The 20,975-nt window shown below is 49.4% G+C and overlaps 5 protein-coding genes across 5 annotated transcripts; 2 read left to right on the forward strand and 3 right to left on the reverse strand.

The window, feature by feature from the left end:
* Nucleotides 1-625: 625 nt before the first annotated feature.
* On the forward strand, nucleotides 626-2,313 carry BO85DRAFT_387076 (MFS general substrate transporter; the record flags this gene model as incomplete). Its single annotated transcript, XM_025656653.1, has 5 exons — nucleotides 626-716; nucleotides 791-1,036; nucleotides 1,099-1,944; nucleotides 2,022-2,195; nucleotides 2,255-2,313. The coding sequence occupies 5 exons, from the start codon at nucleotides 626-628 to the stop codon at nucleotides 2,299-2,301; spliced, it is 1,404 nt and encodes a 467-aa protein (XP_025521016.1). The 3' UTR covers nucleotides 2,302-2,313.
* Nucleotides 2,314-2,843: 530 nt separating this feature from the next.
* Nucleotides 2,844-6,779, reverse strand: BO85DRAFT_465038 (CHAT domain-containing protein; the record flags this gene model as incomplete). Its single annotated transcript, XM_025662020.1, has 3 exons — nucleotides 6,191-6,779; nucleotides 3,336-5,987; nucleotides 2,844-3,236 (listed from the first exon to the last, which is right to left on the reverse strand). The coding sequence occupies exons 1-3, from the start codon at nucleotides 6,740-6,742 to the stop codon at nucleotides 2,844-2,846; spliced, it is 3,597 nt and encodes a 1,198-aa protein (XP_025521017.1). The 5' UTR covers nucleotides 6,743-6,779.
* Nucleotides 6,780-7,284: 505 nt separating this feature from the next.
* Nucleotides 7,285-9,890, forward strand: BO85DRAFT_433649 (uncharacterized protein; the record flags this gene model as incomplete). Its single annotated transcript, XM_025658431.1, has 3 exons — nucleotides 7,285-9,354; nucleotides 9,408-9,584; nucleotides 9,660-9,890. The coding sequence occupies 3 exons, from the start codon at nucleotides 7,285-7,287 to the stop codon at nucleotides 9,888-9,890; spliced, it is 2,478 nt and encodes an 825-aa protein (XP_025521018.1).
* A 5,699-nt stretch (nucleotides 9,891-15,589) lies between these two features.
* BO85DRAFT_515662 (MOSC domain protein) lies at nucleotides 15,590-17,210 on the reverse strand. The gene is made up of 2 exons (XM_025664796.1): nucleotides 15,846-17,210; nucleotides 15,590-15,784 (listed from the first exon to the last, which is right to left on the reverse strand). Exons 1-2 carry the CDS (start codon nucleotides 17,155-17,157, stop codon nucleotides 15,684-15,686), a joined length of 1,413 nt encoding a protein of 470 aa, XP_025521019.1. The 5' UTR covers nucleotides 17,158-17,210; the 3' UTR covers nucleotides 15,590-15,683.
* Nucleotides 17,211-18,243: 1,033 nt separating this feature from the next.
* BO85DRAFT_465042 (cytochrome B2) lies at nucleotides 18,244-20,478 on the reverse strand (the record flags this gene model as incomplete). Its single annotated transcript, XM_025662021.1, has 5 exons — nucleotides 18,244-18,789; nucleotides 18,852-19,087; nucleotides 19,161-19,597; nucleotides 19,745-20,244; nucleotides 20,346-20,478. 5 exons carry the CDS (start codon nucleotides 20,476-20,478, stop codon nucleotides 18,632-18,634), a joined length of 1,464 nt encoding a protein of 487 aa, XP_025521020.1. The 3' UTR covers nucleotides 18,244-18,631.
* Between the last annotated feature and the right edge of the window lie 497 nt (nucleotides 20,479-20,975).

A 20,975-nucleotide genomic window follows, 5' to 3' on the forward strand; every position in this document is an offset into this window, starting at 1 on the left:
TTTGATTTGATTGGCGATATGGTTTTATTTGGATACCCTGACCTAGATGGTCATTTGAATTAATACGACAATTATATTATCGAGACATTTCCGTACCTAGTAGAAGCGACGAAGGGCTAAGCAGTAGGATTATTTCCATCTACCCGAATCCCGAGACTCTCCTTCCCGCCGGACTTTCTTCAGTGTCCACGTGGTGTTCAAGTTGCAGCACAGCATTCCCGCTCAACACGGTTGGTGGTTGCTTTCCTTGGATGCTGGTCAATGAGCAGACACAAACTTAGCCGAATCTGGGCAGCAATCTGAAACAAGACGAATATGGACAAAATAACACCAACGTGTCTTTCACCGCCCATCGACCGATATTAGGTTGGCCAGACCAAGTACAAATAGATACTCTGACCCCCTCCTGTTTTTGGGCGATCTCACGCGCGATGTTGTTCCTGCGCCTGCCGATCATCGCAAGGCACATTGATCATGGGTGGTGCCCTGCATTCCTCTGCGTGGATTGTGGCGCGCACCCACCCTGAGTCAACTCAATCAACAGAACGCCTACGTCTCATTCATACTGTCAAAAGAGACGGGATGTCTTGACCTGGAACCTGCCCGTCGACATCTGCGGAGCACTATGGCTGTATCCACAAAGCGCCCAACCTTCCAGGGATGGAGATCTTCCAGCCAGTTCGTCATCGCCACCGCGTGCCTGGCCATGTTTACTGGTACGAAGGCACACACATACCTGCCTCCTCTCGCCGACAACTGTCTCACATCCACTAACCAAGCTAGTGAACAGAATCGCTTCTAGCCGGTTTCCCCGTACCGATGCTCCCATATATGCTAGAAGAGCGTCTTCACAACGACCCCTCCAAAACCACTGCTACCATCAACAGCCTGCTCAGCCTACACGGCCTGGCGTCAATCCTCGCTGCCCCTTCTTGCGCGGCTCTGTTCGATACAATTTCGAACCAGAAGATCCCGCTCTATTTGGCTCTTGTGCTTTGTCTGGCTGGAACTGCCCTGTTTGCAATCACCACCACATGTACCCATCACCCTAGCCATATATACTTCTTGCTCTGAAAGCTAATAGTGTTGGTGACCCAGCATGGGTGCTATACCTGGGCAGGATTCTACAGGCAGTAGCTGCCTCGGCTGCATGGCTCGCGTGCACGACCATGCTCACCGAGCTCGCAGGTAGTGCGCGAGCCGGGGCAATGTTGGGACTGAGTATGTCTTTTTCAACGTTGGGAACGGTCAGCGGACCGATGCTCGGGGGTGTTTTGTTAGGCTGGTTCGGATACTGGCCAGCTTGGTCCCTGCCAATGGTTCTGCTGATCCTCGACATGATTGCGCGTTTTGTTATGATTCAGCCTGATTATCATCTATTGGATTCCCAGTCTCCAATCAGACTTGCAAACCGCAGCAAGCTATGTCAAAATGTCCCCGAAGCGTCCCCCTTCCTGCCCCAATCACCTTCATTTGACCCAGATACCACAACAAAAGCGGAGTCTTCCAGCCCTGCAACCACGGAATATCGCAACTACTACACCGTAATGCTCCAAGACGCTGGAATGTGGGCAGCCGTTCTGAACACAATGTCCCAAGCCGCACTCCGGGCAGCATTCAACGCCACTCTACCCGTGTATCTTCGAGATACATTTAACTGGGGCCCATCATCAGTCGGGGCGATATTCTTTGCTCTTCAAGTCCCTATCATCTTCTTGTCTCCCCTATTTGGCCACCTCCGGGATCGTGTCGGTATGCGATATCCAACGGCAGTCGGTTGGGCTCTTCTATGCCCGTTGATGTGTTACTTAGGTGTACCTGGCAGGGATGTTTCCCAGGCTAGTGGGAAACACACAGATGCAGAAGTAGCCTTTATTGTCTGTATATGTGGTATCGGGTTAGTGATGTCGTCAGTTCAAGGTGCCGGGTCGTTTCATATGAGGTGTAAGTCATACAGTCCCGAAATTCATATATAACAAGCGTGGAAAGTAATATAAAGGATGAATGCTGACGATGAGTAGTCCTCCTAGAGGAAGTTGAAAAAGATACCCCCACCTTGTTTGGGCCCAATGGTGGGCGCGCGAGGTGCTTCGCGCTGGTGTCTATCTCGTTCAATGTCGGTTTGATGCTGGGCCCGGTCGTCACTGGGTTCCTGTTTGAGAGTGCAGGATACTATTATATGAATATTGCTCTGGGTAGGTCTTGCCTTCAAGATGTTCTCTATATGCGTAGGGACTAATAGTGTGTATTTTAGGTGCTGCCTGTATGGGGGTGGCGGTGGTGACGTTTATGTTCTGCTGATTGAGATGTGCCTGGCATTTGGGTGGGATTATCACTTAGTAGACCGTATGCCAAGTGTATTTGCCATTATTATAATATGCACGTCCAGAACAATATAAAAGTAAAAAGAGTTCGAGAAGAACACAACTAATACAACTATAGAAGAATAATTACGACATCACGGAGATGATAGTCAATCATAGTGCTAGAATACTAATATAGATTGCTCAATTGTCTCTAATAATTGATAGGATTATTGGCCCTTAGCATAAATTCTACAGCAATAACAGTAAGCCCCATCCGCAGCATCCGATAAAAGAAGGACAAAGGGAATGCCTCTAACAGCAGGAACACACTATACAACATCTTGATTACAGGACGCCATACTTAGTAAGTAGTAAAAGCACAGCGAAAAAGGAGAGCCGACAGCTTAACCGTACTTATCCAGTGGTTCAGGATGAAACTGATGGGGTTGACTGCTCTGAGACCAACAGTTACTTTGCACTGCGCATCAACCCGTAGTCCTTGAGAGGGATCATCGTGTCTCCTCTGAAACAAAGGTGCTACACCCCGACGTGAGTATACGAGGCCCAAGCCAGCGGCTCATAGGCATACTTCTTCCTGATTCGCAGTGTTGCATCATGGACAGCTTCCGCTACTGCGCGGTTAGGGTCGACAGCAGTTGCGCGTCTTTTGACGTAAGCATCATAGAAGAAGGCAGCCATATCAACAGAGATCTGGTCATCAGCAGGCCAAATGGATCCAATAATGTGCGAAAATCCAGCAATGAGAAAGCCACTCGTTATATGAAGACCCTCATTCATCAAGTTTGTATCACGTATCTCCGCGGTAGAACACGCAGATAAATAGGCAATCCACGCGCGCGACATAGCTGGAGTTTCCAAGAGCTTGGAAACCGTGAGTTTATCAACCACTTTCCCGGACTCAGCAGTATCCTTTGTCAGAAGTAGGTGACTTTTCAAAGGATCACGCGGATCCGAGTATCCATGGCAGGCAAAGTGTACCAGCTCGGCGTGCTGAAGCTGGTTCAGTACTTCTTCGCTGGAAGGCTCCACCATATGTCGTACATTCATGGCTTGGTTTACCACCTCAGTGACTCTTTCTGCTTCTTGCCGAACACCGCTCAGCATTCCATGACCGGGAGTATCGGGCATCGTGGCGATGAGGAGCGAGAGCTTGTCCGCCGCGGCGACTCGGTGCATTGCCTGCGTCGCTCGTTCACGGGCATTTCGGAGCGCTTTAACAGTAGGTATATATGAGGATATAACACGAGAGAGGCAGTTCTCATCTTCATCAGGCGGGTCACCTCTGTAATCTCCAGCAGCATGGAATGGCAGCCCGCTGGCCAAGCCCGCTCCGATCCACCATACCCGAGTTTTCTGTCCACTAGTTGAAATTTCTTGATGGAAAGCGAGGTTATCCAAAATATGCTTCACGCATGTATACCACAACCAAGCGAGCATATCCCTGTAGTCAAAGCCTTCCTGCGATATGTCATTCTCCAGGTCCCTGCTACTGGAATACGCCCCGCCGTTCCTCGTCAGATAGTTTCGAAATGCGGGCACTTGTTCCCGCTTCATATCATTCATACGCAGGCAGATGGGTCCGGAGGGAACGATCACAATGGCATCAGAGGCGAAGTCCGATATGTTGACGATGATAACCGGCCCTTCAATGGAGCATTGAGATATGTCCTCCCAAGTCATTGACTGCAGAAAGTTCTCGAAGCCCTCCATCTCGCGAATACGCAGCTCGCAATGCCGCAATTTTTGGAAGGCATCCCGGCGCTCATTTGGTGACTGTCGTTTCATTTCATCAATACCTATGCGGTGGAAGGCTCGGTTACGAAGCGTCTCGTACTCTCGCGCGAGATCAGAATTGGCCTGCTGCAGAGCCGTTAGGTCACTCTGACTGTCGAATAAATCACCCATCATGACACCTCTGCCTTGTTCCAGCTTCAGTAATGCGTCGAAAGCTTTCATTGCACTTAGGTACGCAGTGCAAACGTTAGTCGTAAAGCTGGAGATCAATCGGAGGCTCTCGATTTTGTCGTCTTGCTCCAAATCGCGGCCACTAACTTTAGGCAGTAGTGGAAAGATGGCATCTGCAGTATCACATGCCCATTCCCACTCTCCCAATTTAATAGCACAGTAAACAATCAAATCAGCACACTGAACGCGGCGGATGGGCAAATTTTCTTCCGCGGCGCATGGCTCTAGCGCATATTGTAATGCCTGCATCCACGCTGCATTCTCTTGGGTGCGGATGGACTTTCTCACCCACAATTTTGCTAAGTTTTGAAGCGTCAAATTCATACCACGTGAATGTTGCCCAGGAATGCGTAATATATCCTCCGACAATGAGATAGACCTTTCAAGGTCAGTGAGTTTGCCAGTGATGGAGTACGACTTTTGGTACAAAAGTACACGTGAACTCAGAATCTTAACCTTTTCCTGACTGCTTAATTTACCAAATAGATGTGGGTCAATGTTATCGAACAAGTTGATGAGGTTCCCATATAGAGCATCAAGATGCTTAGGTGCCTCAAATCTGGTCACGATGGTGCACAACAAGGATATTAAGTCTGATTTTATTTCGCTGACCGGTGGAGCTGCACGGTAAGCCTTGATGATCTCCATTGTGGCTTCCAGGGCGTCCTCAAGTCTTTTTGTTCGCTCCCACCGTTTTATCAGGTAGTAAGACAATTCCCTTCTCCCCTTAGCGGCTTCGTGGTGGACGAAGTCATCTGGTAAACCGTCATATAACTTTCTCGACTGCGAAATAGCGAGATCGAGATCCCTTGTATTTCCGGTCTGTTCACTGCGTTGAGCATGTAGTAATTGGGTGTACATCTGCACAAATGGTCTCGTGAGATCTGTAAGAGACCCAGTGGTAACGGTTTGATTGAGAAGCTTAATGGTCTCATCCAATGCTTCTCCGTTATTCATCCCCTCATCGCTATAATTTAGAGATTCATGACGAAGTAAGTTCCCGATAACAACGCAATCCGGGTCTTCTGGCCCTAAGGTAGCTAGAATACTCTGCATTTTGTGAAGATCTTCTTCGTAGCCTGTGCGGTGATGTCGTGATCCGTAAAGTATAGCAAGAAGCGTCATTGCATACTGTTTTCCAGGCGAGTCATCTTCGAGTGCCGTAGCTCTCTCCAGCTGAGTAATGGCGAGTTGGAGACCTTGATCATTGCCGGTAACATAGTCCTTCAATACAAGACCAGAGGCAAGGAGGCTTCGATGCCCAGGGTTCTCTGGCTCGAGCATGACAGCTTCTTGGTAATATGCCAATGCTTTGTCAATATCTTCCATTCTCCTAAATTGCAAAAAGAGGAAGGTAAAGTGGCGTGCGGTCCTGGCAAGATGGACGGCTCTACCAGGGTCGTCAACAGGAATATTGCAAAGATCCTTCTCTAGCATATCGGTGAAACAGTCGATGGAGACCACGACCTTTTTGTCACCTCCACTAGCCATATCAGATTCCGGTAGAGAACTTCCTCGAGAGAATTCCTCTTGCATGTTGTCTTGTGTGGATGGTGGAGCCTCAACAACAGAGGCATGAGTAGCGTCGTCAAGGTCAGAGTGGCGAAGCGCACCCTCTGATGCATTCTGACTAACGTCATCTTCTGGAGGCGTCTTCGAGCTTCCAGAGTAAGTCTGCCCTTGCTGTTGTGAGATCTGTGTTGTATGCGTTGCCTACCATGCTCTTGGATTAATATAGAGAATTCGATGCATGTTTTGAGTATAGTGGGCTAACCTTAGTAGATATCGAAAATTGAATCTCCTTCACGACATTGATCCACCCCGGATACTATTTCCACATCCTAGTTTGTTAGACACCTGTGCCTCTAAGACAAACAGCAGCCTCAAGAAGATCACACCTGTGCTCTTGCCCACACTACGACCCGATCACCCGGATCAAACAAACGAAAGAGGCTGTTGTTGATTGCGTTATCCTCGCGGTATGGGCAGATAACCGACATTCGTACCCAATTATGCTGAATGCTATTCTCAGCAATCCTCATGCTGATTAGCGAGTTTGGTGCTGCTAGTTCTTTCGGAAGATTTTTGAAGTATAATCCCCGCTGGTTCACCAGTGGTTCGAAATCCTCTGGGCGCGACATGACACAACCAGGACGTGACAGGTCGTCCAAATTGGGATTGGTAGTGCCTCCGCACCCCGGGGCCAGGATAGATATCGCGAACCATGACCAGATTCCGTCCTTGGGGTTGCTGCACCAGCCCTGGTCGTGGCTTGTGATATCGAACTTTAAGGTAGAGATGTCGTGTGGAAGTGGCGAGGAAATGAGGTATAACGCGGTGTGGTTATGGGTGGGAGGCACCGAACCGTTATGTGGAGGAGGAAGGACGACGAGTTCTGCTCTTTCCCCATAGACCTGGAAATTCTCACCGGATTCAGAATTTGAACTCATTTTTGTCACGAAGTGTAGTGTGTTTATAAGAGATTGGTTTTCATAGTGGTGCTAGAGAGAGAGGTAGCTTTTATAGCAACAAACAAGGCTTGCAAACCTTGCAAGGCTGTTGCCTAAAACTCTTTCGAGTCGATGAGAAAGATAACAAATGGCTCAGCTGATACCTGAAAACTTATCTGACTGGTGGGATAATCGCCCAGTCCAAATAAGCCCTGTTCCCTTGGTGGACCGCTCTGCATTGCCACGTACACCCCCTGCAAGTTTGCTTATGTTCTTCCTATCGGGAAGCCGATTCTGCATGTTTGCTTATTGTCTCCTTATCGAATAAGTTCAGCCTGCATGACTCAGATATCATTTTAGAATATCTTCTGTTGGATTAAATCACTTCCCATTCCTAGTCTGACTAGACGCGATATATTGTTTTCGGTCTAACAGTTAGTGCGCCGACATCTTCTGAGTATCCCCGTTCAGATCGGAGCCTTAAAAGTTCTTCAGCCAGGGTATCGCGGGTCAGCGGCGCACCTCGAATCTAGCCTAAACAAATGGCATCAATCAAGCGAGCTCTTCTGATTGCTAGCCCCTGGGGAGATCTCCAGGGGACTTTTACCGACGCCGATCGCATGCGCTCTGTGTTGATGGCGTATGGTTTCCACATTACTGAATGCCGAGGGCCTCAAGCAACGCGCAGTGGTATTATAACCGCCTGGGAGAACTTAGCCTCGTCCAGTGCACCAGACGACGTGGTAGTTATCTATTACTCTGGTCACGGTGGCATTGTGGAATCTCCAGCTGCAGTGGACAATGGCTACCGGGACTGGCGTTACCAGTTTCTCGTACCAGTGGACTTCGAAGACACTCGTGGCGCAGATTTCAAAGGAATTTTAGATATTGAGATCTCGTCCCTGCTTCATTCTGTCACCGAGAAGACCCACAACGTCACTACTATCCTTGACTGCTGTTACTCAGGAAGACTGGTTCGAGCCCCTGGTCTTGGCGATACGAGCAGAGCCAGACGTGTTCCCATGGTGCGTTATGACGATGTTACAGCTTTTATCAACCGCTACGGAGAGCTTGCGGTCTCAGAGAACCGGACAGTGGCCGAAGACAACCCCTATGCTGTTCGCCTCGCCGCTGCTGCTGCATCGGAAATAGCTTGGGAAGTTCGCGGCAGTGATGGGTTATGGATGGGATCTTTTACCTTTGCGCTCGCCCAAGTTCTTCAGGAATCACAAGACCTTCGGCAGTCATGGCGAACCAGCATTCTACGAGTTCGGGAGCTAGTTCAGGCGCAGTTTCCCTCTCAGCATCCTCAGGTTGAGGGCCCCCATACTCGGATTCCCTTCTCACTCACTGAGATTGGTTCCGATGCCATTCATCTCAAGATCGAGGATGGACAACCGGTGCTCCAGGCTGGTCGTGTGGCTCATGTGTCAGAAGGGGACGTGTATGCGGTAAAATGTCTTCGAAGTGAACGGCCCTCGACGCAAACCCAGATTGCTGTATGTGAGATCATCAGTGTACAAGCCTTCCAAGCTCTAGGACGATTGGATTATACAGCAGATGCTCCGAGACAAGAGATTTCGCCTGAAGGGGCACTTGCATTCTTGCAGCAGAGCGCTCGCTACCGGTGGCCGATATCAGTGCCTCCATCCCTGTTGGGTTTACTTTGCGATAAGGTTCAACAATCACAATTCATTCGACTACCCGGTGAAAACGAACCGGGGCCTGCCCTACTCTCGCTATTTCACAGAGACAATTTCGTTGGCATCAAGTCCCAAAGTGGAATAGATCTCACAACTCGCTATATGAATCCGGAGAGCCCTACACAGTTAGACCATGCATGTCAAGCAGTTGTAGTTGACGCGGATCGTTTGGCTTGTGCTCAGAATATTCTTACTGTACGCAATAAAACAGACGAGTGGTTTCGCCATCGAGTTGACGTAAAAGTCGGGCTAGTGGAAGACCACCAGCCTAAAACGACCTTTGCTGGAGCAGGATGTGACCAATTGTACGAGGACCAGCGAATCTACATAAAGCTTCAGAATGACAGCACCAGTACTACAGCTTACGTGAATATACTCCACATCAATGTTCAAGGGAAAATATCCTTAATATCGATGTCTTGTTCGGAGGGAATTGAGCTTCCTCCTGGGCGCTCTCACTGGATTCGGAAAACGAAGTGGGGTGTTCTCGAGGGTCTCCAAGTCTCCTGGCCAGCTGATGTGCCTCGTGATAGGCCGATTGATGAGCATCTTCTTTTCTTTGTGACTAACTTGCCTGTTGATCTGCGCCCACTTACCAGTCTCCACTACACTCCTCAACGCACTGCACACTCGAAATTAGTACGGAGATTGTATCAACTATGTTGTGGAGGGCAGAGAGAGCTTATCGATAACGACGAGTCCAATCAAACAGTCTACGACATTATCCATTTCCCTCTGACTGTGATCGCACACGAGGATTCACAGGCTATGCGAGCCACTCGCCTGAGAGGGCTGCTTGACTCGTTTTGCAATGGCAGTCCTTCTCACCAAGAACAAAATTTTCCTTCGATGTTCAGTGAGACCCAGGATCTCCCAGACCTACCTCCACACCTCATTCCAGAGACAAAAGTGAGCAGCTTCCACCTACATGCCTAGCTCCTATTTAACAAGCAACTTGCCAGGGTCTCGTAGGCCAGGCTCTCCGGGTAATTCAGGGGATACCCGCTTGTGTTTGGGTAGTCAACGAGCACACCGAGGCCATCACCGTTGTAGTCTCTCAATACCGGCCATCCCGCCTATGGACTGATGCTGGTCTAAATGCCTCGACTACAGGGGTCGGTCTTGACCTGTCCACTACAGTAAGTCGTCTTCCATCGCGTCTTTCCTATCGACCTATTTTCCAGAGGCTTACTAGTACTTTCCTGATTGACCAGACGTTTACGCCTCCTGCGACGCGGAAAACGCTTGCCCCCGCAGCACCAGCCCCGAAGCAGTCCATAGCTACGTTCCCGCTGTGGACTCGGCGCGACGGATTCGGGGTTATCACCGTGTTTGTGGGTGCGACGCAGACGCTATATATCGAAAATGATCGTATCCCGATCGGAGCCACGGCCTACTTCCGAAACGAACCTGATTTGCATATCAAGGAGTATGGTAGCGACTGATAGGGATGTGAACAGTGGTGGGATGCGTGTAAATACAAGTCTGTGATTGAGTGATGCATGTGTGGGAAATTTCTCCATTGAACTTACTACTAGGCTTGACATAGATCTGAATCCACTCGTACCAGACTCCGAGTGCTGACAGCGATCATGTTTATACAGCAAACCCTCGCTTCCAGCCAAGATTCAAACCAACATTACTTATTACTATTGGTTCTTTCTGACAATATATTAGGCTTTTCCTATTCATCTAGCACATACGACCACAGGGTGTGGAAAATAGGGCTTCCCGTCCGCTCAGCCGTACTCAAGCCACACGCCGGGAGGTTAGTAGTTGGGTGGGTGACCACCAGCGAATCCCTTCTGTTGTATGTAAATTTTCTTTTTTTCTTTTTTCTTTTTTGTTGTTACCACGACTGTTGAAGACCTTCCTTCTTACTTTACAACTATCACTCCTTCCCTGCTTCATACATCCATCCGCCAGTTATTCCTTCAACTGTGGTGCATTCACAGACGTACCTCCGCACACACGCCAAGAGTTCGAGGACTCCTTTCAAGAGGGGGTCCCAATAACCCCAAAAAACCGCTGCCAAGAAAGTAATCACCCCCGAGAGATGATACTGGAGTGGATGTTGCGGTGAACTACAGTAGGAAACTGTTAAAGGGTATACTTGAAATGTATCGTAATATTTGCGTGGGAGTAACAATTGATAGACCGCATATCGCAAGCTGTTTCTTGCCGTTACGATATTATAAAAAGCTAGGACAAGATAATGATTTGATTTTCTGGGTCCCTCGAAGGGTGTTTTACTGCTCGTTGAGTTATCACCATCTCACCGCAGATAATCGAGTCCTCACTCATTCCGATGCTTCTTTCAGTCTCTGCAACAGCCTGTCTATCCTGTCATCGTCCCAGTCCTCCAAGAAGCTCCTACAGTCCGAAATAGCTTCATCCCTCGCCAAACAAGCCATGTCCACCGGGGTGTTGACCTCCTCGTCTTGAGACTTAACATTTGCCAGGGCTCCCCAATCGAGGAGAGCTTCGATCGTCTCCCAGTTGCCATTGTCTGCTGCCCAATGCAGAGCCGTGCGACCATTATCGTCTGTGGCGTTGATGTCCGCTCCAGCTTCGAGTAAAATCCTAAGATTCTCCGGGGTTCCCCTTGATGCAGCCGAATGGATTGGTAGACTGCCGTCCAACAGCCTTGCATTCATGTCTGCACCGTGCTTGTGGAGAAGTGACCTGAGTCCGTCTGACGTGCGACAGGCAGCCGCAGCATGCAAAGCACTGAAGCCTTCCGAGTCCCGTTCATCTAGTCTCGAACCTGATCTCAAGAGCAAGTCGATGATATAGGTGTTACCATTCTCTGCTGCAACGAGGAGGGGAAACGATGGATTTCCTTCCTCTACGATTGTGCCTCTCTGGTTTGGATCGGTACCTCTCTCTAGCAGTGTACTAATAAGTTCAGCATTTTGATCTCTTACCGCGTACAAAAGAGGTGTGCCGACGGTGTCGGGTGAACTCGGTGTGACCATCGCGCCATGTCGCATCAGGAGTTCAGCCATATCTCGATTGTTTGCCTTGACTGCTAGTGTCAGTGCCGTTTCATATATTGACTCAGGTGGCCAGCGGCGATTATTCTCATATAAAGTGTAGGTCCCAGTGAAACGGCGTTCGTCGGCTGCCTTGGGGTAGGCATTGACATCAGCTCCACGTTGGATCAGCAGCTCCACAATGAGTGGCCGAGTGGCGGCAACAGCATCAAGCAGGGGCGCCGTGTCTTCAGGTCTCGGATTGAGCTGATCCTGCAATCCGTTGTCGAGTAAATATGTTACGATAGAGGCTGACCCACCCCATGCAGCAGCCCCCAGTATGGATGTCTCATCATTGAGCTCTTGGCGATGAATATCTGCTCCTCTATCAATAAGCAACTGGAAAGCCCAGAGATCGGCACCCCGAACAGCATCTCGTAAGCATCGGTGCGTATCTGCTCCGTTCTGCAGGAGGAGATCAACAAGATCTTTTCTCTTCTGAGATAGAGCGCTTTGTAGAGCCCGGTGGCAATCCACTCTTGCGCCTGCATTGATCAAGACCTGGGTGAGTTCGAAACTCCCCACGTCCACCGCAGCTCTCAAGGGCGTCAGAAAGTGTGACTCAAGGTTTGGATCTGCTCCGCGAGATAGCAGCTCATGCACAAGCGCAGTATGCCCGCCTTTTATCGCCGATTGGAGAGCTATTGGGTGATCCGAGACTTGGGCGTGGCTGTTGACGTCGAGACCCTCGTCTAGATACTGTCGCACGAGCGTCTCGTCACCTGCACGGGCTGCGTATCTCAATGCTTCGTCTGGTGTAATACCATAGGCTATCAGCTCGCGCAATATGTCGACGTGGCCGCCAGCCGCGGCGTAATACTGGGCGGCGGTGATTCCACATTGGGCAGGCCTAATGACGTCTGTGGTTCTCTGCTTCATGGTCCTTGCATTTGTGATGCGCTCACACGTTAGCAATGTCTTCACAATATCACGACGACCACTACAAACTGCAATCACTAGGGCTGATGTAGGGCGTCCTTTCATGTCGTGGTAGTCCTCAGCCCCGTAATTGAGCAGAATCTCACAGACAGGTAGATGGCCCCTCGCAACAGCTAGAAATAGAGGATCCGACCTTTGGCTGCCAAAAATCCGTGGACTCGGGAAGTTGACCTTGGCACCAGCCTCTAGCAGCGTGATGGCGACATCTGAATGACCTTGAGCAGCTGCTGCACCAAGCGCCGTACTCAGTGCACCGCCTTTTGCATTGACTTCGGCCTTTGCCTCTATCAGTAACTGGACTATTTCCAGGTGGCCCATGAATGCGGCTGCTTGTAATGGACGGTGGTACAAGCCGCCGGAGACATTTGGCGACTCACCCTTGTCGAGAACTGCTTTCACCACTCGTGTCAGACCACAGTAGGAAGAGTTATATAGTGCTGTATAGTCATTGGTGTCGCTCGGCTCATCCCGCAGCCATGGTCGGTCAACCTTTGCCACTTTGCTCCATAGCCCAAAATAAGGCCCATTCTCGTCAAAGAGATCTAGTAAAATAGATTCTAGCTTGAGGTATTGCCAAGCGCCTTGAGAACGATCTTTATGCTCGTTCCAAAAGTGCCCTGCATAGCGTGCCAGCGGATGATAAATCCAGAGGTCGCGGGCGGCAGACTGAACCGCATGGTGAAAGTACGCAAGGCTACAGTTAGCCAGGACCGCATGGGACAATCTCGCATCCATGAAGAAGTCGGAGCATGAGCCTCGCAAGATTACTTCAGAAGTGAGGAGCTCTCGAACGGTGAAATGGGCTAGCTTGACATATACACACTGGGTGCCACTCGTTTCGTCCCCAAGGCAGTAAGTCGAGACAAGACTGGAGCAGGAATCAATGAAGCTTTCTGGGTCGAGGGGCTCTAGGGTTTCGTCATGGAAAGGAATGTCTCCATTATCGACATTGATAGCTATGGCGCATGTGATCTCATCTAGAGATAGCTGCAAGTGCGTCAGGGCGGGAATGATTCTTGATTTCCTATCGTAATGACTACTCACCGGCCGAAGAGCAAATGCTACCCAGCGTAGAAGGTTCTTCACGAGAATGCGGTTGCTCTCTTCGATTCTGTCGATCGTCATGGTGTAGTGTTCGTCTAATGACTTTGGTAGGTCTCTGAGAGCTTTGTGTACCGCCTGTGGTGTCGCACACCGTCGCAGTGTCTGCAGTTGGCAGTCCATCCAACGAAATCTGCAAAAGGTGTCAGCCACTCAACAGTTCTGTAGGTCAAGGCTGAATACGCACGAGCCATTGGCTTGGGCCAGGAGGCTCTCTTCAATCTTCTTCTTCAACGATATTGGCCACCGGGCAAGTTTGCCCTGATGCGAGAACTGGTGTCGTAGTGCTGTTTGCATATCAACATTCACTGTTGATTCATCAATTGTAGCAGTGGAGGTCTTGAGGCCCTCGAAAGCGTGTCGAAGTTGCTCCAAGTTTCGGCTGAACACAATTAAATGCTGTTGTCCTTTTGCCTGTTTCATCATCTCCTTAACGAAATTCGCAAGCTCGGGAACTCCATTCTGGAGGTATTCTTCGCATTCGTCGAGACCATCGAGAACAATGTAATTATGCTCAAACTGCAATAAGAGGTCATTCAGTAACCTCTTCCACGAAACTGAATGCTGTTCGTCGGATGGGCTGTTATGGTTCCTCCACGGCCTCGGGAGATAGCGAGGAATGGCTGCTCCTTGATGAATCAGCTGCCTGACGAAGGATCCATATACGCGGTTGATGTCGACTCCTCTTTCTTCCGATGCATCCATGAAGAAATAGCATAGGCTGCTACTTTGCTCCCCACCACAGTGGTCTTGAAGATCCTTAATGATCCTCGAACTGCTAGTTGTCAGATCATCATAATTCAAGTGGGCGCAGAAACACTCGTGGTCTAAATCCGATAGGGACACACGTACCATAGAACGGATTTACCACATCCAGCTGGAGTAGGACCATGAGTGATCGTTTAATCTCAGTACTGAGGGAGGCACTTACCAGCCCCCTTAATCCACAAGAGATTGTTGCGGCTAATCTTCCATTCCATGTATTGCTCCATGTTCAATAGCCAGTCGCCAGTAGCTGGAGCACACTTTTGGTACTCTTCTTCTTGTTTGGCAGATTGACTGCATCCGCCCAGCTGCTTGAGAAGCTCAGCTACCTTACGGCCTAAGACTGTTATTAGCGGTCTTATTGACTCTGAAACTCGGCTTACCCTCATCAGATTGAGCCACACTCTCTGAGAGTCTAGTAATATTCTTCTGAACACTAGGCGAAGACCGGGTGAGGTTCAATACCTCCATCATGCTCTGGCTAGACGAACCGTCAGAAAAGCAACGGGTGTTCCGTCACAAAGCACCTACGTATTATCGGCTGCTAATGCCAATTGCAGCTTGCTCTTGGTGGTCGCAAGGGTCTGTAACAATTCTTCCGCGTCTACAAGTTGCAAAGGCCACGCCAGAGCACGCCCCACACTAGAGGATTTCCCCAGTTTCAAGCTTGCTCTGAGGTCTTGCAATTGGACCAAGCACCTGCGGAGAGCGCCATCATTCCCATCCATTGTCTTCAAGGACGGCAAAGACGAGGCATTGTCGGACTCAATTGCCTTCACCAATTTCTGTGCGATAGTCCCAACACTGGAGACCTCGTCCAGAACCCGAGAAATATCTTGGGGCGCATCTCGGACGCCCATGCGGTAGTCATAGCACACGGACACCAACTTACCACATACCTGGACGATGCCGATGAGGGTGCCTACAAGGCCAATTGGTTCAACCATATCAAGTGCGCACGAGCATGCAAATCAGAATCAAGGCTCCTTGAGGCAACATTCCACGGCAGGAGGCCACAGCCTTGAAGATGGCATTTGAAGTACGAGCTAGTGGACGGGCGCGACCCAGATTGGAGATAAACTAGTCCATACATGGACATCACGTGAAATTGTCTCACAAAGCTACAAACACAGAGACGGATAGATAGCTCGGAAAAGATGTGACTGCTCACTGATTAGGCCTTGAGCGCTCACTGAGCGGTCATCCGTGATGTGAGAATTCACCGAGAAAGCCCCGAAGTACCCTCAATGAAGCGGTGGTACCCAGAAGAGAAAAGCTACGATCATTTAAGAAGGCAAGTATGTATAGAATGATACAATAAAAACTTGACGTTAAAGAGCATACTAATACAATAGTGATACAGGTTTTCGCAACTCCAGAAATAGCACAAATGTGTAATTATACCCCCTCAACTTTCTCCCCCGGTGCCAACATCTTGATATAACGATGCTCTCCCGTCTCTAACACCGTAATAGGATCGTTAACCCGCAGCGTAAATTCTATACCATCAGTCAGTTCTACCCAAAAAGCCCAAACAAAGCAATAGACAGAAGCGAATACCTTTAACAGCAGGAACACACTGCATCCCCAAGCATGCATTGGTCAAATCCCCCACATCAATGCGTCTATACCTCTTCAACGTTCGATCCGGCTCCCTGGGGTGTCGTACCCCGGTATCAGGATCCACATTGGGTAACTTGCAACGGATAGTGCGGCATGCCGTGTAGATTTCGACCCCATCGCCAGAGGAATCTCCAATAACTATCCTCTTCCATTCATCCTCCACAAACTTCCCCGGCCCCTGAACAATCACATTCGCCCTAAATCGCCTCACACTCAACTCGGGAATCTCGTCCGCACAGTTGGCAGCAACGTCCCTCACGCTCGCCATGTTGAGTAAATGGATCGGATACGCGTCCGCGAAGCCAGTCACGGGCTGGAAGCCTATATTTTCTTTGCGAGGGGCGTTGCGGTAGATTTCTCGTCTGTGAGTGGTGCTTGCACGGAAGAGGGAGAGTTTTCTCCGTTGATGGGATGGGAGGGTGGTGTCGTATGTTAGGAGATCTTTCAGGGCTGCGGGGAGGAGGTGGGAGTAGTTGTGTGCGAGGGGGATGTCTTTCCAGATCTTGACGGGGGTGAGGGGGAATTGTGTTGTTGAGTTAGGCGGGGGGTCGAGGGGGATGGTGAAGGATGATTGGGATGGGAAGATGTGCAGAGTTCTGAGCAGGGTAATTAGGGGGTTGCGAGATGGTGGGAGGGGGTAGTGTATTAGCAGGACGCCGTTTGATAATGTCTCTGGATTTGTGGCTGAATATGTAGGTGACGATGGATCAGGAATCCAGATCTCTGGACGGAGGAGGGCAAGCTGTCGGAAATCGCGGTCTCGGAGGGTGCGGGCTGTCCAGGTTCCATTCGCGTCGTCATTCTCTTTCTCATATGTTGAGGTTGATGTGTTGGTGCTAGCAGTGGCAGGTTGTGGTGAAGGGAAGAACTCCGCAAAGCAAAACAGCCGATCATACTTCAACCCCGTCTCGATCACGTCCGCTGCCTCGAGTTCCACTCCCGCGCAGCTCTTGATCGGGTATGTGAACAGCGCTTTGATGCGCCAGGCTAGGAGCCCAGATTCAGGCTCCGCGGCGGTGCTGGGTACGTCGCGGGTGTACTTGGGTGAGTACTCATCATGCAAGTTAGAGCGCTGCGATGGTGAGAGACCCAGTCTGCGGCAGCCTTTTGGGGGCGGGGGTGTGGGGTTGAGGTAGGGGAGAAGGAGAAGAATGCAGAGGAGCATGGGGAGGGTGATGGATAGGATGATGGGGAAAGAGGTTAGACCATGTTGGATCGTTGTGGTGTTGCTTGTGAGGAAGTCTAGCATTGATAGTGAAGTATTGATAAAGCGTCGCTTGTGACAAGTTGCAAGGAATGATGAAGAACGTACTAGTGAATGTTTGCGAAATAAAAATTGCTCCCGAATACTCTCGTGTGGCCAGTAAATAAGAGTGTCAGTCGGGCCGGTGTCGGAATATGCCGATAGTGGGTCCTTCGCCGGCACCAAGGCTGCCTGTCAACTGGCGTATGCTTAGGCTATACACTCTTTGTCTCCGGGAAAGGTTTCCCAAGGGCTCTGTAGAAGCCACCTTGGAAGTCGTCTGGCTTCCATGCCATCTCAGACTAGCCAACAGATTTTCTTATTTCGCATACTCATTCGAAGTATAGTCGGCCCCATGCTCGATTTTGTACCAGAGAAATACACCACTCTACCTTATCCCTTCTGAAGGAGAATGAGAGATGACAAAACAAAACTAGAAAGGAGAAGGCACACTTGGTAGTTAATATATCATATCGGGGAACCTCTACCCATCTGTAGCAGATTTTTAACAGAGATTATATTTGAATATCTTATGGTCATAGTATCTTCCCGATTATTAAAGACAGATATTTAAGTACAAGCTCCTGAACGGGGTAAAATAAGGCTAGAAGGGGATTGAGTAGCTGGAAGTTAAGAAGGATGGGGTTCACCTTTATGGGACCAAGCTTGTGTATATGTATAGGGAGTATTGTCGAGATTTTATTGAATGTTACTGGGGTAGGGGTGGGTTTTTCGATTTGAGAAGAGGTGGACTGATGAGGTATAGCAGGCCTTGAAAGTTGCTGTTGATAGAGATTGAAGGGTATTAGTAGACTGTAGGAGCATAAGGCCACGTTGTTCGCTGGTTGTTGTCCTCGTATGCGTTCTAGGCGTGGTTATCTAGGAACCTGGATGGCGCAGAGGCCCGCTGGGAAGGCCTCAACCCAGAGATGTATGGCGACAAAGTGGAAACACGACTTGAGAAATGCGTGCTATAGGTGATTGAATAACGTTTGTCCTAGTAGTTGTCATGGGCTTAGCTACATAGTGAACACCAACTCGAACATAGTTCTCACTGCAACAAAGCATACAGTGGAGATATCTTAATCAAAATGTGTCAAAAGCAGCATATATGTCTACTGAAGAAACGATGCTTCCATCATTAAAGTCAAGGGGATCGTATGTGAATCCTTGTTGCATTATTGAGGTACCCGCTGATGATTATTACCCCAAAGCAGGAAACCGACTGTCAAATCGTACTGTAATCATCATAAGGGTTGATTGAACGTGCTCCGCAAGCTGAGAAACTCTGCACCATAACCAGAAGCTTTGATTGACTTCCCCTCATCCGAAAAGTTGAAGATGTAGGTCCACGGAGTATTCGGACAAATGTCATTTTATAAATCTTATCTAAAGCTCTGTATTATTATTATAGTCGTAATTCTTTTTCCTCCTTTTCATTTCTCACTAAAATGTTCTTATTGATTTTCTTACTCTCAACTTAGATCTTTGCATGTGGTGTTATGTGCGAAGCATGAGCTCTCACATCTTTCACGACGAGATGATCGAGATCATTTGTGTTAACAAAGGCTGGGTGTGCTTGCGAAAGGTCCGTGATCCCGACCAACCTCATGGCTGTCTCAAGCTCGGCTTGAAAGACTTGCATTACAATCACAACATCAGCAGCTACACTGAAAATCGAAAGTATAAACTGGACTCACTATCAAAAAGATGCTGGGGCCCTTTCTCTCCGTAGGCGAGGGAGTAAAGAAATGGCCGCCCAACAAGAACCGCCTTTGCTCCCAAGCAAAGTGCTTTCAGTATATCAGTGCCACGGCGGACTCCTCCATCAACGTAGACTTCTACCTGACTGAATATTGAAGGTAAATGCCGTTGCAACTCCAATAGTGTAAGTAGACCTGGAGGGGAGGTGTCGAGGTTTCGCCCGCCGTGATTGCTTCAGTGGTTGGTCAGTCTTTACAAGCCGGCCCAAATAGACTCGGTATCCGAGCAGAAATCAAATGACTGACCTCAGGACAATCCCACTCACACCGGCTTCTGCTGCTATCTGGGCATCCTCTACAGACTGTATGCCCTTGATGACCAGCTTTCCGGGCCATTGTACCTTCAGCCACGTGAGGTCATCCCAGCAGAGTGAGCTGTCAATGAACGACCCAGTAGTTCGAGTAAGACCGCTCCCCGCGCCATCTTCCCTTGATCGAGTGCCTGTCATTGGCATTGCTATCATCCCTTGTGCTTTTACCTTCTCATCGGCTTCACGTTTGCCAGCAACAGGTGCATCAATGGTCACGAACAAGGTGCGAATACCGAGATCCCAAACCCTACGCAAAAGTGATTCAGAAACTGTTCTGTTCTTAGCGACGTATAACTGAAAGAAAAAGACGGTCGCAGGGTAAGGGACGCCCGAGATAACGTCTTCAACTGGACTGGAGGCTGTGATAGGTACCTGCGCAATTTATCTCAGAGCAAATTAGCATGCGAAACGGGCTCGAGAAACAATTAAAGGGGTAATGGAACGGGAGAAGGAAGTTTAAAAGTAGTGTAAGTTGACAGAATCGTAGAGTTCGATTCATGTTCACCATGAACAACGTACACAGTGAAAGATGCCTCTGCTGGCAGCTGCCTTTGCTATGGCTTCCTCACCGATGGGATTGGCTAGCTGTGCCAGAGCCACTGGAGCAACAATGACTGGCAACGAGCATTCGACACCCTGGACTGTACATTTGGTGCTTACGTCCCGCACGTTGCGCAGCAACCGGGGCCGAAACCAAATGCGGTCATAGAGCACTCTGTTCGCTTTGAGAGACAGCAGATCTGTAGCTCCTGAGGAGTAAAACGTCCACGCTTTCTTCGAGAAGGTATCCTGCGCAACAATTTCAAAATCTCGGGCACTGAGAATGGTACTTAGAGGCGGCTTGAGTGCGGGCCGAGGAGCTGCTTGTCGGACAGAGCTGTTGTGCCACTGCGTGTCGAGAGAGGACCGATCGAGCTGACCGACAAGTTCGTTTGCAGTAAGAACCCTAGATATAAGATCGGGGGCGTGGACTTCATTGTAAGCCTGGGATGCGTCTTGTCCCGCATATCGAAGAATGGCTGACCCCAGACAACTTGATCAGCAGAGAAGGTTCCATCGATCTTCACCGACCGTTGAGCGAAATCGTTGGTTCGAGGCCACGCATGATCTTTAGACTTACCGTCACAGCCACCTGGGTGTTTTGGAGCAAATTTACTCAAATCCCAGACATCTCCATTAATCACAACCCAGCAATCACTGGGACTGCAATGTTGGGCAACTTCGCTCACAGAGATCTGCATGGTGCCAGCCATCCGTAAGCGCTGAAGGGAGTGGGGATACTGGGGAGAGGGAGTGGAGGGAGAGAGAGCTGAGGGAGGGGGTATTTACATTTTCTTTGTGAAGACAAGCCACTTGCTCCCATGCAGCAGTGGTTGCCGGCCGTTCGTCTATCACTAAAATCCGAGTGCATGTTCCAGTACTGGTGCATTTCCAAATTCCTTCATTACCCGACAGGATACCTCAAGAAGTTACGCAGGGACAGTGAACAAGGGTCAGGGCATCTACTAAATTAGTGTCACGCATTACGGCCAAGTCCTCCGAGCCAAGTGGCTAGCTTTTCCAAGAGCCAACCATCAAGAACAACAGGGTTCTCCTGCATATAGGTGCATGACAAGCAAAGGTCGTAATTTAGGCAGCCGTATTACCGCGTACTTAGCGCAAAGAGTTCATTCTGGACTTATCAACTCATCGTAGCCGCTACTCCTAGTACTAGTACCATGTACTTAGATAGCATGGCTCTGGTGACCAA

The sequence above is a fragment of the Aspergillus piperis genome (assembly GCF_003184755.1).
Source record: "Aspergillus piperis CBS 112811 unplaced genomic scaffold BO85scaffold_1, whole genome shotgun sequence".
In the NCBI taxonomy this organism is placed as follows: Eukaryota; Fungi; Ascomycota; class Eurotiomycetes; order Eurotiales; family Aspergillaceae; genus Aspergillus; species Aspergillus piperis.

Excerpts from the sequence above, each read along its gene's own strand:
- BO85DRAFT_515662 (XM_025664796.1), bottom strand. The coding sequence starts at position 17,157 with ATGCTAGACTTCCTCACAAGCAACACCACAACGATCCAACATGGTCTA. Across the intron at positions 15,785-15,845 it reads GTGTGTTCCTGCTGTTAAAG|AATTTACGCTGCGGGTTAAC; the intron begins GTATTCGCTTCT and ends CTGATGGTATAG.